Source organism: Barbus barbus (genome assembly GCF_936440315.1).
Source record: "Barbus barbus genome assembly, chromosome: 7".
Lineage (NCBI taxonomy): Eukaryota > Metazoa > Chordata > Actinopteri > Cypriniformes > Cyprinidae > Barbus > Barbus barbus.
The window spans coordinates 9,228,546-9,243,698 of NC_136735.1; the positions used below are offsets into that span (position 1 = coordinate 9,228,546).

Here is a 15,153-nt window from a genome sequence, read left to right on the forward strand (position 1 = left end):
AAAGAGAACTGGGACACGAAGAGACTAAAAGAAAGAGCGGGAATGAGCGAAACAGTGTCTCGGCCGTCAGCAAGCAGGCGTGCATGAGTGGACATTGTGGGGCTGCGCTGTCATGTGAAATGGCCATTCCATGTTCTGTCCTCGCATGACCCCGCCTCCTCTTCTCCTCGGACGGCCAGCTCACTGACCCTGCTGTCACAGCCCATCTCATCAATCTCCCAGCCAACCCTGATTAAGATGACAACATCCATCACCGTGGAAACCCTGATTAAGTTGACAACAGGGCTCTGGCTCCATCCATCAGCCGTCAAACACCCTCCGTTCGAACCGTCCAATCAGAGCCTGGAGACTTTCACTAATATGAGGATTTCTTTATAAATTACTGGCTTGATGACAAGTCTGATCATTTGTCAAACTGCACAGATGGGATCAAGGACACTGCGATAAATTAAGCACAGAGTAAGAAGGTTTTGTTTTTGTCGTTTCATGAAGCTTCCACACACACAGTTGTGTGTTAATTGGATCACAGGACAACAGAGAAAAACATGCTAAATGCAAATAATAAGAAGTAATTAACCATGCAATAGATAAGGCAGCAAAATTAATAGCCATAACAACTGTTAAAGGGGAGGAGAAAACTTTTTTCTCTTTTGTTGTTAACATCAAAGGCTGTGCGTCCAATAAACTTTTGTTTTGGCACAAATTTATCTCATTTAATAAAATAGGCAGATGACAACATTTTCAAGTTACATGCCAAAAGGCATGAAACCAACTGAATTCAGGAGACATTTAAAATAGAAAATGTCCTGTTCAAATTTTCTGATGCTGTATTAATAATAATTTAAATTATTTTAAAAATTATTATTTTATACACTGTATTGTGAATATTATTGATCCTATATTTCATGATCATATTAACAAATATTAATATAATTATAATGTATATTGTATTTAGTTATTTTTGTATTATTATTATTTTATTTTATTTTATTTTTTTATTGTATATTCAGGCATTCTGGTACAATGTTGAAACGCCACTTCATGTCCAGTACAAAATCTTGATTCAAAAGTCTTGAAGCAAAACCAGCTTTGTAGATCCACTGTATAGATTCCTAAACACAGAGCACAAGAAACAGTTTCCAGCCATAGAACATCATGAAACAGCCACATTAAAAAATAGCTTGAATGTTTACATTCACATCAAAGAACAGCAAAAGGACGGTCTTTTGTGCTGCAATTCTACTAACACAACCTACTCAGACAAAGCTCTCTGGATTACAGGTCTGATAGTCAATAATTGATGAGACTGACAGAAGTGTCCAGCAACACTGACCCTAGGGTTTCCCTGAGCAGTGCAGACTGTATGGTGTGAAGATAAGACTAAGGTTAAGCACCGACACTCCACAGACCTCGTCATTTAGCCAGTGCTTTGATTTAAAGTGACCAGCATTACAGGGACAGTCCCACTGCAGCAACCTAAGTACTGTGTTCAATGACTCAACGCTGACGGCTCAACCTGCAGCATTCCGGTTACCAGACTAGATCTTTACCATTATACGCTATCTAGCCCATCAGACACAGCTGAAGCCATTAGGATCCACTGCCTTTCCTCCTGAGTCTCCTGAGAAATCTATCTTCACATGCTCAGCTGGGATGGACAGATCATGGGTATCATCAGGGTAATGGATGCTGGTGTTGTTGAGAGGTCATAGTGGTTGGAAGAGGAAAGACGGAATGAGCAGGTGGAGGGGAGAAGCAAGAGAAGAGGGACCAATCTGTCAAAGAACAGATTCAGATCATGTGTCATTCACCGCAGGTGTGCATCTCAGATTTTAAAACACAAACCACCAGAAGATTAAAAATTTCCACAACTTTTAAACATATAAGCACGTGGACCTCTCGAATGGTGGTTTTCAAATGGTTTTGCTTTTGCTTTATATACATAAGTGATACATTTGCCTTTGAGGTGCACAACAATAGATTTGTTAAGCCTTTTAAAATTTGACAGACCCATTTATTTGTCTGTCCTATACACAATTATACAGTTAGATGCATTTTATTATCTGCATTATTTTCTTCTTTTGCCCCTACACAACATTTTTAGAACAGACCTGCGACCCATTTTTGGATCACAACCCACTGATTTACAATATGATCCTGCGTGATCCTGTAAACATTGCTTTTCAAACTGATTTTGATAGTTAATGCCATTTCACTCCATTCATTCCCCTTTTTTATTATTTTGTTATATCACCCCTGTTCAACCTTACAAAGCACAAATAAACAAACCGTTTTATGCCTCCAGATAAGCAGTCTAAGCTCTGAACATGAATCAGACATAGAGACTAAGGTCACTTTATCACCCCAGAGTCCAATGTTTCCTTTCCCTAAAGACTCTGGAACTGCTACACACACACACACACACACACACACACACACACTTTGGGGGTGTGCAAGGAAATATTTGTAATTTAGCTGTAAATGGACAGGTTTGACATGAGCTACTGTGTCACACATGTCAATGTTTTATTGACAAATAAAATCAAGCATTACGTGAGTGTGATGTATGTGTTTTTAAGGCTACAACGTAACAGAAATACAGTAGGTATATCACACTTCTCTCTGTGACAGCCCTAGACCCTCTAAACAACATAAAAGAGATTTTTTTTTAGCCAGTCGAAAACACTCTTTGGTTCTTAGTCATTGTGTGACTTTGTGATTGGCTGGTATTTTGGATTGAAGGCATGAGACTGCCTCGGTCTGGCAGAATTCAGCAAAATATAAAATCACGTCCTTCAAGAAATCACCTCAGTGTCAGATACTGTTAATTTCATTACCAACATTTTCAGAATTAGCACACAAATTAATTGGTATCCTGTATCTTTAAAATTTGCAAAAAATACACAATTATTTACAGGTGGATGCCCTGAGGAGATAAAGTGTATTGATAATCAGACATGATTTAAAAGTGAAACTTTCAATTAATCCCAATTTTTATGAAGCTTGCACTACCACGCAGATCTGGAATGTCTAAATATTCTCTGAAACAGAAAGTTTCGAGTTTTTTTTTTTACAATGTGATGATTTGTCACATTGTACTGTGCATGCAGGTTAGAGATAAACACACCGATACAATAATGTAACAATAATCAAACACTTTACTATATAATAATTAATTACATTTATATAGCGCTTTTCTGCTTCTCTAAGCACTCAAAGCGCTCTACATTGTGAGGGGTGGTGTCTCCTCGTCCACCACCAGTGTGCAGCATCCACCTGGATGATGCGATGGCAGCCATAGTGCGCCAGAACGCCCACCACACACCAGCTTACTGGTGGAGAGGAGACAGAGTGATGAAGCCAATCAGTGTAAGGGGATGATTAGGAGGCCATGATGGTCAGAGACCAATGGGGAAATTTGGCCAGGATGCCGAGGTTACACCTCTACTCTTTTCGAAAGACATCCTGGGATTTTTAATGACCACAGAGAGTCAGGACCTCGGTTTAACATCTCATCCGAAAGACGGTGCTTTTTTTGACAGTATAGTGTCCCCGTCACTATACTGGGGTGTTAGGACCCACACAGACCACAGGGTGAGCACCCCCTGCTGGCCTCACTAACACCTCTTCCAACAGCAACCTAGTTTTCCCAGGAGGTCTCCCATCCAGGTACTGACCAGGCTCAACCCTGCTTAGCTTCAGTGGGCAACCAGTCTTGGGCTACAGGGTTATATGACTTATATAGTATTATATAATAAAGTGTGTAAAATATAGTGCCAGAAGTGTGGTTCTTTTTAATGAATCAGATTCATATGAAGAAAAGATTCATGTATTTACAGAGGAAAGAGTCCCTGTGCAGCATTTTTCTTTTGTAACATGCTGTTGGTCATCTTTAGTTTTCCAGCTCAGTTATATTAAAGTGTATCTTCACGTTTTATTTTGTGCAAACTTATTTGTTCAAGTTAAAGTTGTCGCCCTAATTGAGATCGTTATTGTTTTATGTTCCAGATAAATACTGTTCTGATTAAAAAATAATATATATACAGTACCTTCTGATAGTTACATATGTAAAAAATAAATTGCCCATTAAAACAACTTTAAAGTAGTTTGTCACAAACAAGCTTAACTGTATACCACTATAATAACGAGAAGCTTGTGTCTGGTAAGCAACAGTTTAGGGGTGAACCGACTGTTGATGGAGAAACGTTCAGATCCCTACTAGGCATTGATTAAAATTTGTGGAGTCAGAAAGAGAGCCAATGAATGTGAGAAGTCAGTGTTTAAAAAAAAAAAAGACACAATCTGAGACAATGAGAGGGACAATGAAGCTATCATTTATCTTACCAAAATCCAAATCTAGATTTTCAAATCAGCAGGGAATAACAGGAGATGAACAGGACAGTATGTGCCAGTGGAAATGAAAATCAGACATGTGGAGAGCAGTGTAAAGAGGTCAATCAAGAAAAAAAAAATTAAATTAGATGTATTCATTGTTTGAATGTAATTACTCTCAGCTCTATGTTCCTTCAAAACGTATTACCTCTATTTAGAAAAAAAGAAAGAGAACAAAGAAAGGAAGATGATGGCTTTTGAACAGATGTGGAAAAGAAAAGTCTTAACTCAAGTCTTCTTGATAATGTTAGTCAATGTTTCTTTTTCTAAAAACATTATAATATAGTTTTAAATTGTCCATTTTGCAACCTCTCTTTGTGCAGGTTGTCACCCCAATCAAAGCTGCCCAAATATACTAGTATTATATTTGATGAAACAAGCAGCAAAAGAGAAATATTGTGCAATATTAATAGAATTTAAAATAACTTTATATTTTAATATATTTTCATTATTACATGACAAAGCTGTATTTTCAGCAGTCAGTCTTCAGTGTCACATGATCCTTCAGAAATCATTCTAATATGCTCAAGAAACATTTCTTAGTGATACGTTATGACCAATGTGACCAAAGTTCTACTGTCCATGAACTGACTCCTTTAAATAAATTAGACCCTGCACGGAAATAAATAATGTAGGCTGGACAGTACAGTACACTGGTACTTGTGGTAAAGATCATTTAGAATTCAATGAGTAATTATGCTATATGAACGTGGAAATTCATTTTACTACAGTGGCATTTCATATTCATACAAATTTAAATAATAAATTTATGCTGTAGAGTTCAACTGTGGGTAAGTGTGTGTGCGTGTGTATGTGTGTGTTCTTGCCTCTCTCTAGTCCAGTGATCTGATTCTTGAGTGTTTCTCTTTGGTTCTCCACCTCAACTTTCTGTTCCTCCATCTGTCTGAGTCTCCTCTGCACCCCCTCTCTCATTTTGGTAAGTTTAGTGATCTCCTGTTTCAGCTGGGTTACTTCCTCTTCTTTCATCTGAACCACAAAGGACATGAGGTATTAGTGTATGTCTGTATGTGTACATGTGAAGCCCAAACTAGTCATCACTACACTGTAAAAAAAATGTTTTTGAGTTTTCTCAACTTATTTTTGTAGGAGATTTTTGAGTTTTTGCTTAAACTTAAAACAAGAAGTTGAGAAAACTCAGAAATTTCCTAAAAACTAAGTTGAGAAACCTCAAAAATCTGCTGAAGTTGGTTGCCTTAAATTTTTAAGTTTGCTCAACTTTTTTTCTTTTTTTTTTTACAGTGTTGTTAAAAACAACCAGGCTCATCCAGAAAACCTGTAAATACTCATAAATCAAATATATACACTACCATTCAAAAGTTTGGGGTCGGTAAAAGGTTTAATGTTTTTGAAAGAAGTCTCTCATGCTCACCAAGGCTGCATTTATTTGATCAAAAATACAGTAAAAACAGTCATATTTAAAATACCTTTTCCTATTTATTATATGTAATTTAGAACATTTTCGATTTTAAAATGTAATTTATTCCTGTGACACAAAGCTGATTTTCAAGCAGCCATTACTCCAGTCTTTATTGTCACAGAAAACTCTTCATTACACTTCATCAATTTAACGAATGCATGTTGGGAAAAAAAGTATTAATTTATATTAACCTTAAATAATGAATGCAGTGTACATTAAAAATATTATGCTTCTGTGGACTTGAAGTGTGCACTGTGTGGATTACGTGTTTATATCATCACTGTGAATTGAATAACTGACTAATTGACTAATATAAATGCCAATAGATACACAAGATGATAATTGCAGAGTATAAGCTGTACACATGTACATGTATTAGGAGCAAGAGTGCTCTAGGATGCTGAAACTGTGCCCTCTTGTGGCCAACATGAGGTTTGCGATCATTAATCATTCACACTGACTCATAGGGCGAGCTGGGAGTGCCAACACTACAAACAGGGTGCAGTAAATTAGAAATGGGAATCTAGTTTGCTGAACCGTTGCGCAGGTTGACTTTGCCTCTCTCTCAAGAGTGCTGCAGATAATGAAGATAGATGGAAAGCCTCCCGTGTTCGGTCAGTATGTGTGAAACAGAATTTGTATTTTTGTTGCCATATTGGTCAATAATACTACACTACAAAAGACATATCCCTATTAAACAGAATGCCTAACTATACAGCTTCAGTATATCCTGCAGAGAGGTGCATTCATCCCAATGATCTCCCATCAGACTCAAGCCACTAGAATACAAGTCAGAACAAAGAGAATACAGGGCATTTCATTAAATGTAACATTTGCTGTATTAACCCCCACAGTGACTCAGTTGGAAGCCTGACGGAAGTTTCAAGCAGGAAAGATCCATCACTAGTCTGACGGGAGAGGAAGCGGAACGGAAACCTTCGTCCTCTAGAGCTCTAATTATATAAGAGCGAGATGATTTTGTCAGATTTAAAGAGGGCAGCTCCATAGATCTGTAGGTTTGTGTGTGTGTAGTCTGTGCACCTACATTTTAATGTCTAGAATTGATTGCCAAGTACTGTGGGTTAGAGATGTGTACATTCCTCTCTAGGAATGAGGTGAAGTACTATAAGGATACCATAGAGATCAAATTGTCCCCAGACTTTAATTCAGTTAGTTAAAATCCTCTTTTGGGGGAAATTCTGGCCTCAAATATAAAATGCAAAACATATACAAAAGTATATGTAATTAAAATTTAAAAATTACCTACAATATCTGGAACCAATCAATGATCTACACTGGGAAAAACAGATTAATAAATTCTAAAAAATTCTGTATTAAAAACCTAAAACTGCAAAATCCCATTTTGGGGCATCTTCATTTGGAAAACAAATCAATTTATAAATAAATTATTTAAAATATATATAAATAGTTGTAAAAAATGAAAAGTATATAAAAATGGTTAGAGGTTAGGTTATAGTTCTTATAATTAGCCCATAGTATGCCCTTATTTAGTTAGATAATTAAATATGTGTCTGTCTGTCTGTCTCTGTGTGTGAGTGTGTGAGTGTGTGTGTGTGTGTGTGTGTGTGTGTGTGTGCGTGCATGTTTATGTGGTTTATGAGGACACAAATTTGTATAATGACATGGGTATGACAGGTATTACAATATGAAGGTGGTTTATGAGGACACTGCCTATGTCCCCGTAATTCAAAAGGCTTAAAAAACATACTAAATGATGTTTTTTTGAAAATCTAAAAATGCACAAAGTCTCCTGTGAGGGCTACGTTTAGGTGTAGGGTTGGTGTAGGGCAATAGCACACATAGTTTGTTCAGTATAAAAACCATTATGCCTATGGAGAGTCCCCATAAACCACAAAAACCAACAGTTCTGTGTGTGTGTGTGTGTACCTTCAGGTCGGATGCTCGCTGTTGGTTCTGTTGGGAGAGTTGCTCTAGGCTCATGCCGTTGTGTTCATAATCCTGCTGAAGTTTAGTGTTTCGATGATGGAGTTGTTCCATTTCTTTACTGGTTTTCTCATTTATAATCTGTCAGAAAGAATACAAATTACTTTCACAAGTTCTGCATTTGTGTATACGTTTGATCCCAACCTAGCTATTCTGTATGACAAAATAGTTGAAGAAATGTCTTCAGATATTAGCTAAATTTGACAAACCCATGCTCTAGAAAGATTCTCAAATGGAAACGCTGTTCATAAAGTTGAAAAATACAGATACCTTTACAACTTTTATACATTTTACATTAAGTTTAATCAGGAAAGTTTTCTGTTAGGGTTAAGGCAGTTCAAATGAACTAGGATGCCGTAACATTCAATTTCATGATACTTTATATCACTCCTCCACCCACTGACCCTAGATCAGAGTTTCTTACTTTGTGTTCCTGAAGCTGTTGTTCCAGTTTCTGCTGGTCTTCCTGCAGACGCTGACTCTGCTGAGTCAGTGATTTAATGTCAGATTGTTTGGACTCCAGGTCAGTTTGAAGCTGCTTCACTTCTTTTTCCAACTTCTCCTTCCTCCTGGTTTCCCGATGAATCTCATTCTGACGCACCTGGATGTCCTGCTGGAGCTGTGTGAGAGAGAGACAGTTTTGTTCCAAATGGCATAAATTGTCCCTACTATCTATCTATCTATCTATCTATCTATCTATCTATCTATCTATAGCAGCATCTAGTGTCTACAAATGACCATTACTTTCAACCTTTTCACCGCTTTAACTTTTGGAGGCACTTCTAAATGGAAAACATTCAGAGTTTAAAGTGGTTTGTCAGACCACTTACTGATTTTCTTACTGTGCTATTCACAGCAAACACTTTAAGCTAGTTTATTTTGTCAGGGAGGTGACAAAGGAATCAAATCCATCCTAATGTACAAGTTTAAGTGGCACATTCACAGGGTTTATGTTCCATTTCTCACAATATACAAAGATACAAGACAAGAACTGCTAGAAATTCTTATACATTTGAAGATTAACATTCACCTCACACCATATTTCAAATATTTCAATGCATATCTGACACAGATGGACATTTGAGACAAAAATGCTTTCATTTATCCTTCAAACGTTTTCAAAATTGCACTGCTAATATTGATGCCAGTGATAAAATGAGCCAATTATATTTTTGAATTCATGTTTTTGCATTTTCTTGTACTTGCGTTTGTACTCTGCACACTCACGTAATGTTATCACAAGACCCAGTTATGTTATACCTGAGCAATTGTGTCCATCGCATTGTTCTTCTCAGCCTCTATCTCCTGCTGAGCATCAGTGGCTTTAGTAAGGTTCTCCCGGAGTGCCACCACCTCTGACAGCAGCTTGTCTCTCTGCTTGGTCAGTTCCTCTTTGATCTTTAACAGATCGCCAACGCTAGACGCATTCGAAAAGGTTTGTGAACAAGCTTTGTTCTTCATCCTCACCAGAACACCTCAAAAAGGTCCTCTGAAGGCCATTACGTAGCATATACCACAAGCACACAGTTATGAATAAAAATACATTTTACAAAAAGAAAACCTGTAAGATGCCTCTATTCTACCAGAATCAAAAGAAAAACTAATAGGCTGAATATAAAGTTGTATTTTTGCACCTGTATTCTTGGCCCTCAGAGACTCCAGCTCCTTTTTCAATGAGCTTGTTGAGACCGGTTATTTCCTCCTTTAGTTTCTGGATTGTTTCTTTTGACTGCAACTCCTTTGCATGTGAAGCTTCAACCATTTTCCAGGCCTTGTCAATTTCCTAGTCAACAGTAAAATAAACAGATAATTTGCTAGGGCAAATAATTTTGGTCTAATATGAGGACAACGTGCAGAGGTCATCATGTTTAATTCTGAAGACACAATGAGCACAACATCCATTATAGAGTGCAGTAATTTCAGGCTAACGTACCATTTTAAGGGAGTTGATTGTGGCTTGGTCTTCATCGGCTAGTTTCATGGCTGTGGATACTTTGACAGAGTTGGACATTATCTCTGCATTCAGCTCCCTGCATTTGGACATCAGTCTCTTTTCGTTCTCGTGGGACTTCTGTAGAGCTTTGGCGACCTTCTCATATTCCACACGAAACTTCTCAAATTTTTCGTCTCCTAATAACTCATTTAAAACCTCCTGGATCTCTTTTTCCAAGGTTTCAAAAGTGCTGTCCTCAGTCTAAAAATCCGAAAATGTACAGTAAGTGATATTACAAGATGTTTCCTGATAAATTAGGACCTATGCTGACAATCTAAATGTTGAGTGTGAAAGAGTTGAAGAGAGTCTGGCAGATTTGTAACAGTCTGCAAGCGTACAGTAGCACTGCTGATAGCATACTGAAATATTGCAATCAAACACAAAGAACAAAAAGGAGGCCGCAGGTAGTGGTTTTTATACAGCTGTTGGAGAGTCCATCACAGAAAAATATTAAAGGAATCATTCACTGAAGCTTTGTCTAATCCATCTAAATATCGATTGCGGTCAATCATTCCTTCAAATAATTAGATCTCCCAGCAATCAAAAATTTTACAAAAGACTGATGGGGTAAAAAAGCCTAAGGCATTTTTTGGCAGAAAAAGCAATAACTGGAGGGGGGGGGGGGGGGGGGGGTAGAACTGTTACTTTCAATTTGCAATTTCTGCTGTATAAATGAATAAGTGCTTTTATCCTTGTGTTATTAAATGGGACACTTTCTGATAATGTTATTTCAAATAGAATTACAAATATCTGTCCCACCACCTGAAACCATAAACCAAGTTGTTAATGTTTACAACAATGTTGACAATCGTACAAAATGTTGCCTACTTCTAAACAAATCACCTTATCAAACTGGAAAAGACTTGTAAAGCGAGGTTCCATAAAACGTAGCAGTTTTATTTGTTTGTATTTTCGTATTTATCTTAATACAATTATATTTAGCGTATATTCCAGCTATTTCATTTACGTTAGCACAGACTGTAGCCTACTTTAAAAACGTGACTGTTCACTTTACTCTAACACCTCGAAATACTGAAATGCTTCAGGATATAGTGTAATGTAATAAATATTGAAAATATTTCACTGGGACCACAGCAAAAATGTAGTGTTTGAAATGCTAATAACTAACTTAAGTTAGTAATTAGCATCTCAAACACTACATTTTAGCTGTGTCGTATTCTAAGATTTAGTAGTGACTCCACAGATCAACATACCTCCATTGTGGTCGTTTGTCCTTCCTCTCTAAAACTCAGCAAGATGTTGTTGTGTTATATTTAGTGAACACAGTAACACACATAATATCCGTGTTTTGCTTTAACAAAACGCACTACACTGTTTTTGTCACCAGGGATACGCGTCCTCGTTGCCTGGCAACCTAGACCAGCTGAGCACTTCTGGGGGCCTCGCGAATTGATTGAGCGCTCCTAAATACTATGGAGATTATATTATACAGAGAGAAGACACTTTGCAATTAAGATAATAATGAGTAAATAATATATATGGTTCATCAATGTTTTAGTGCATGCATCCGGCTTTGTTTGTGTTGTACTTTACACTAGGTGGCAGCTTTACACAGTGCAACGCCTTGTAATAAAGAGCAGTGAAAAATGCTTATCAGCTGTCAGTTCCATTAAACATATGTATAACATAGTGTGAGTTCAGCAAATGTGGGACAAATGAGTAGTATGACCAACTGCACTTTAAAAATGGTCATTAAACTGGCATTAATAATTGCACAAGGACACTGTCATTCTGGAAAAGTTTTAATTTCTCTGACATCGTAATAGTGGATCATCACACTTCAACATCTAACAGAATAGAAATCACCTACTTAAAACTTATATGGATTTTTTTATTTATTATGGAATAAAGCATGTACCGTTATTAGTAAGGATATGTTCTAATACCGGCTGTAAAGGTGGACACTTTTAAAACTGTTCTGATAGTCATCGAACTTTATTGAGCTTATATGAACATGTATTTTAACAGCTGGAGCTTTGATATTTACTGATCTTTTTTTATTTTTTAGGCACACTATGCTGAACATATATGGTCATCGTGGCCAAGTTAGTTAGGGCTGGTAACAAACCATCTATAATAGTACTATACTTAAAAAAAAAAAAAAAAAAAGTGATATAGCATGGATTGAAAAAAAATATATATAGGCCTATGTCTACCTGATTGATTGATTGATTGATTGATTGATTGATTGATTGATTCAAAATATAGATTTTATATATGTTTTGCATATAATTAAACCACTGTCTCAAAAATAAAATAATATATATATACAGTATATATATATACACACGCAACACAGTGTGTACTGTGTTCATTTTTCACACCCAAAACTGAAAGCATAAAACTTTATCAGCAGTCCATCACAAACCAAAACTATTCCATTTCACAGTGACATTTCTGGCATTTTATTATACCTCGAAAGCTCTCAGTATGAGACACACGTGTCAGTTTTACCTGGGACAAATCCTCTCTGCGAGTCATCCCAAATCTGCAGCACATGTACTCAGATAAGCAACCTAACCTAATTACATAATATGGATATGTGATTAATCATTTATAATTACTCTTCAATGTCCCTAGCCATGCTGAATTACGCAACGAGAGGTGTGGAAGTTCCTAAAGACCTGTTAAGTCACTTTTAGATTGTGTCTAGCCTAAATGTGTTAGCATTTTCTGAAAAAATTGCTGGCCTTATATGGAAGAATAATAATAAATAATATTGTATGACTTGAATATATTATTTATATGTTTGGTTGGTTTAACTATAATAAAGCCCCATGTACTGGACACTACTACTACTACTACTTTTTATTATTGTTATGATGATGATGATGATTATGATGATTATGATAATAATAATGATTATTGTTGATCATTTGTTTCTAATTTTAGACACATTCCATATTAACGTCCATCAATACTTGAAACAGCTTAAAAGAAGAAGACATGTGAATGTGTCATTTTGAGTGACTATTACGGGGTGTTTTGGCTGTTCCCTGTTCTGGATCTCCCTTGTATGTTATGTTCGTATTATCCTGAAGCAATGTTGAGTCACTGACGCCAATAAGTGACACACTGTCATCAGTTCGTGCGTCTGCACCTGAGCTTTTTAAGTTTGATCTCCAAATAGTGTTCATATACAGAAGTTTTGATTGGTTGGCTTCCCTATTTAAACGACAGCATCCAGTAGTAGTCAAATTGCATAGGTGAGTGGAATATATACTTACGAGGATACTTTATGCTGATGGTTGAGGCAGTAGCTAGGTATATTTGATCTAATCTAAAGTAGAAGCAGGCGCGACAGATGCGCGTTAAATCCCCGATAACGGCGTGCGTCAAAAACTCACCAGAGCAGGATAACAAAACAAATATCTGAGGGAAGAAGTTAGCAAATCAAATTGAGCTGACCTGCTAAAATGATCCGATTTCGTTCATTGCAAACCTCCCTCAGTGCCTTTTTGTGCGTATTCCCAAAGCGCAAACGCGCGTCTTCCCACCTGCAGCTTGGGCGCGTTTGGGCAGCTGATGGTTTTCAATGACAGTTCACCGAGCAGAGAAAAACTTGTGGATCTGTAATCGGTTCACACCCGACTTGTCACGGACATAACAGCAACAACAGATCAAGAGAGGCACTATAAGGAGTTATAGTGCAACATCTGGAGATCAGCAGCACCAGCAGTCATGGGCAACAGCGTGTCCGAGATCAGAGCACTGCACAGGGGACAGCAGAACAGATTTCAAAGACTTCCAAACTCACATAAAGGTTAGTACTTTGTTATTGGATTTTATTCTACTATTTCTGTAGTTCAAACAGTAGAGCATGGAGCCAAGATCGTGCGTGTTTAGAGTTTTTGGGGCCCTAAGCAAGCGCTCCCTGGGGGGTTCCCCTCGGTAGAAATCGCGTTTATGGGGTGGGGGGTTAGTGTTTGGATGGGGTAGAAATCATGCAATTCTGTGGTACCTAAACACACTACTGGTCATGGGTTCGATTCCCGGGAAAAATTACTTTGGAAAAAAAAGAGTCAGTCAAATGCATATATGTGTTCAAATGTATTGGATTTGTACTACTCAAAAATCAAACTTGAACTAGTCTCTATATTTTGGAATGTGGTTTTTAGCTGGTCCAAGTTAGCTACAATAGTTGACTCCATGTTGATGTTCCATCTTAATGATCTACTAGTTGGGCCAAGTTAAAGGATTAGTTCACTTCCAGAATAAAAATTTCCTGAAAACTCTCTCACCCCCATGTCATCCAAGATGTTCATGTTTTTTCTTTATTCAGTCGAAAAGAAAATAATTTAAGGGATTTGAGTAAAACATTCCAGGATTTCTCTCCATATAATGGACTTCAGTGGTGGCCAAAGGTTCAAATTGCAGTTTCAGTGCAGCTTCAAAGGGCTCTTCACGATCCCAGTCGAGGCATAAGTGTCTTTAAGGGTATACATTGGGGTGAGTAAATCATCAGGAATTTTTATTCTGGAAGTGAACTAATTCTTTAACTAATAGCATGTTCTAAATCAGAGTAACCAGCTCATGATTTATTTATTTTTTAAGGAAAAGGTGGTGGTGATGGTGCAGTGGATAAGACACATGCCTTTGGTGTGAGAGACCCGGGTTCGAATCCACTGTGAGACACCAATGTGTCCCTGAGCAAGACACTTAACCCCCTAGTTGCTCCAGAGGCGTGCGACCTCTGACATATATAGCAATTCACGAGTTCACACTTACATATATTTAGCACGAGTAAGTTAATGCGTATTTGGCGTGTATGGTAATGAGTTGGCGTGCTGTCCTGGGGAAGGGCTCCGGGCTCAGGAATGGCCCGAACCCAGAGTACCCCCCCATAGTGTGGTGAGAACTCTAGTGATACCTTCTTGAGTGGAGAAGGGGTGGAGGAGGGATGCTGATTATCCGTCGAATGAACAGAGGTAAGTCAGCTGTATTTGTAGCCGAACATTGATTAACTGAGTGGGAACCTCCTGTGTTAATTAAGCTAAGTATCTGACGCGCTCCTCCCGAACCTTGTTAATAAAACATCATTTGTAAGTCGCTTTGGATAAAAGCGTCAGCTAAATGAATAAATGTAAATAAGACATTTTCTTTTTCTGTCTATTCTAAAGTTAATCATTCTGCACCAATAGAGTAATTTTTACTTTTTGTGTCTGTGGAACATGCTGATTATGATATTTCTCATAACCGTTGAATTAATGTGGGTGCTGAAGGTCTTTCTCTTGTGCCACATTCATCAGCTTCTTATGGGTGAAAGCAAATAGTGAAACTTTACTTTGTCCACTCATCAGTTACTCATCACAATACTGTAATTAATTATTACAGTCATAACAAC

The 15,153-nt window shown here is 37.4% G+C and overlaps 1 protein-coding gene across 2 annotated transcripts in view; it reads right to left on the reverse strand.

The window, feature by feature from the left end:
* The window catches only part of LOC306873153 (cilia- and flagella-associated protein 58-like), a 99,316-nt gene extending 85,913 nt beyond the window's left edge, over positions 1-13,403 (reverse strand). Inside the window, exons 1-7 of one of the 2 annotated variants that reach the window (XM_079422233.1) lie at positions 13,218-13,403; positions 9,729-9,989; positions 9,430-9,578; positions 9,056-9,212; positions 8,220-8,414; positions 7,739-7,876; positions 5,220-5,379 (exon numbers count right to left, since the gene is read on the reverse strand). In XM_079422233.1, the coding sequence (XP_079278359.1) occupies positions 5,220-5,379; positions 7,739-7,876; positions 8,220-8,414; positions 9,056-9,212; positions 9,430-9,578; positions 9,729-9,839 (910 nt within the window). In that variant the 5' untranslated portion in view covers positions 9,840-9,989; positions 13,218-13,403. Of the gene's footprint in view, positions 1-5,219; positions 5,380-7,738; positions 7,877-8,219; positions 8,415-9,055; positions 9,213-9,429; positions 9,579-9,728; positions 9,990-11,002; positions 11,166-13,217 lie in introns of those variants that run through there. The other variant, XM_079422232.1, reaches the window with a different exon arrangement.
* Between the last annotated feature and the right edge of the window lie 1,750 nt (positions 13,404-15,153).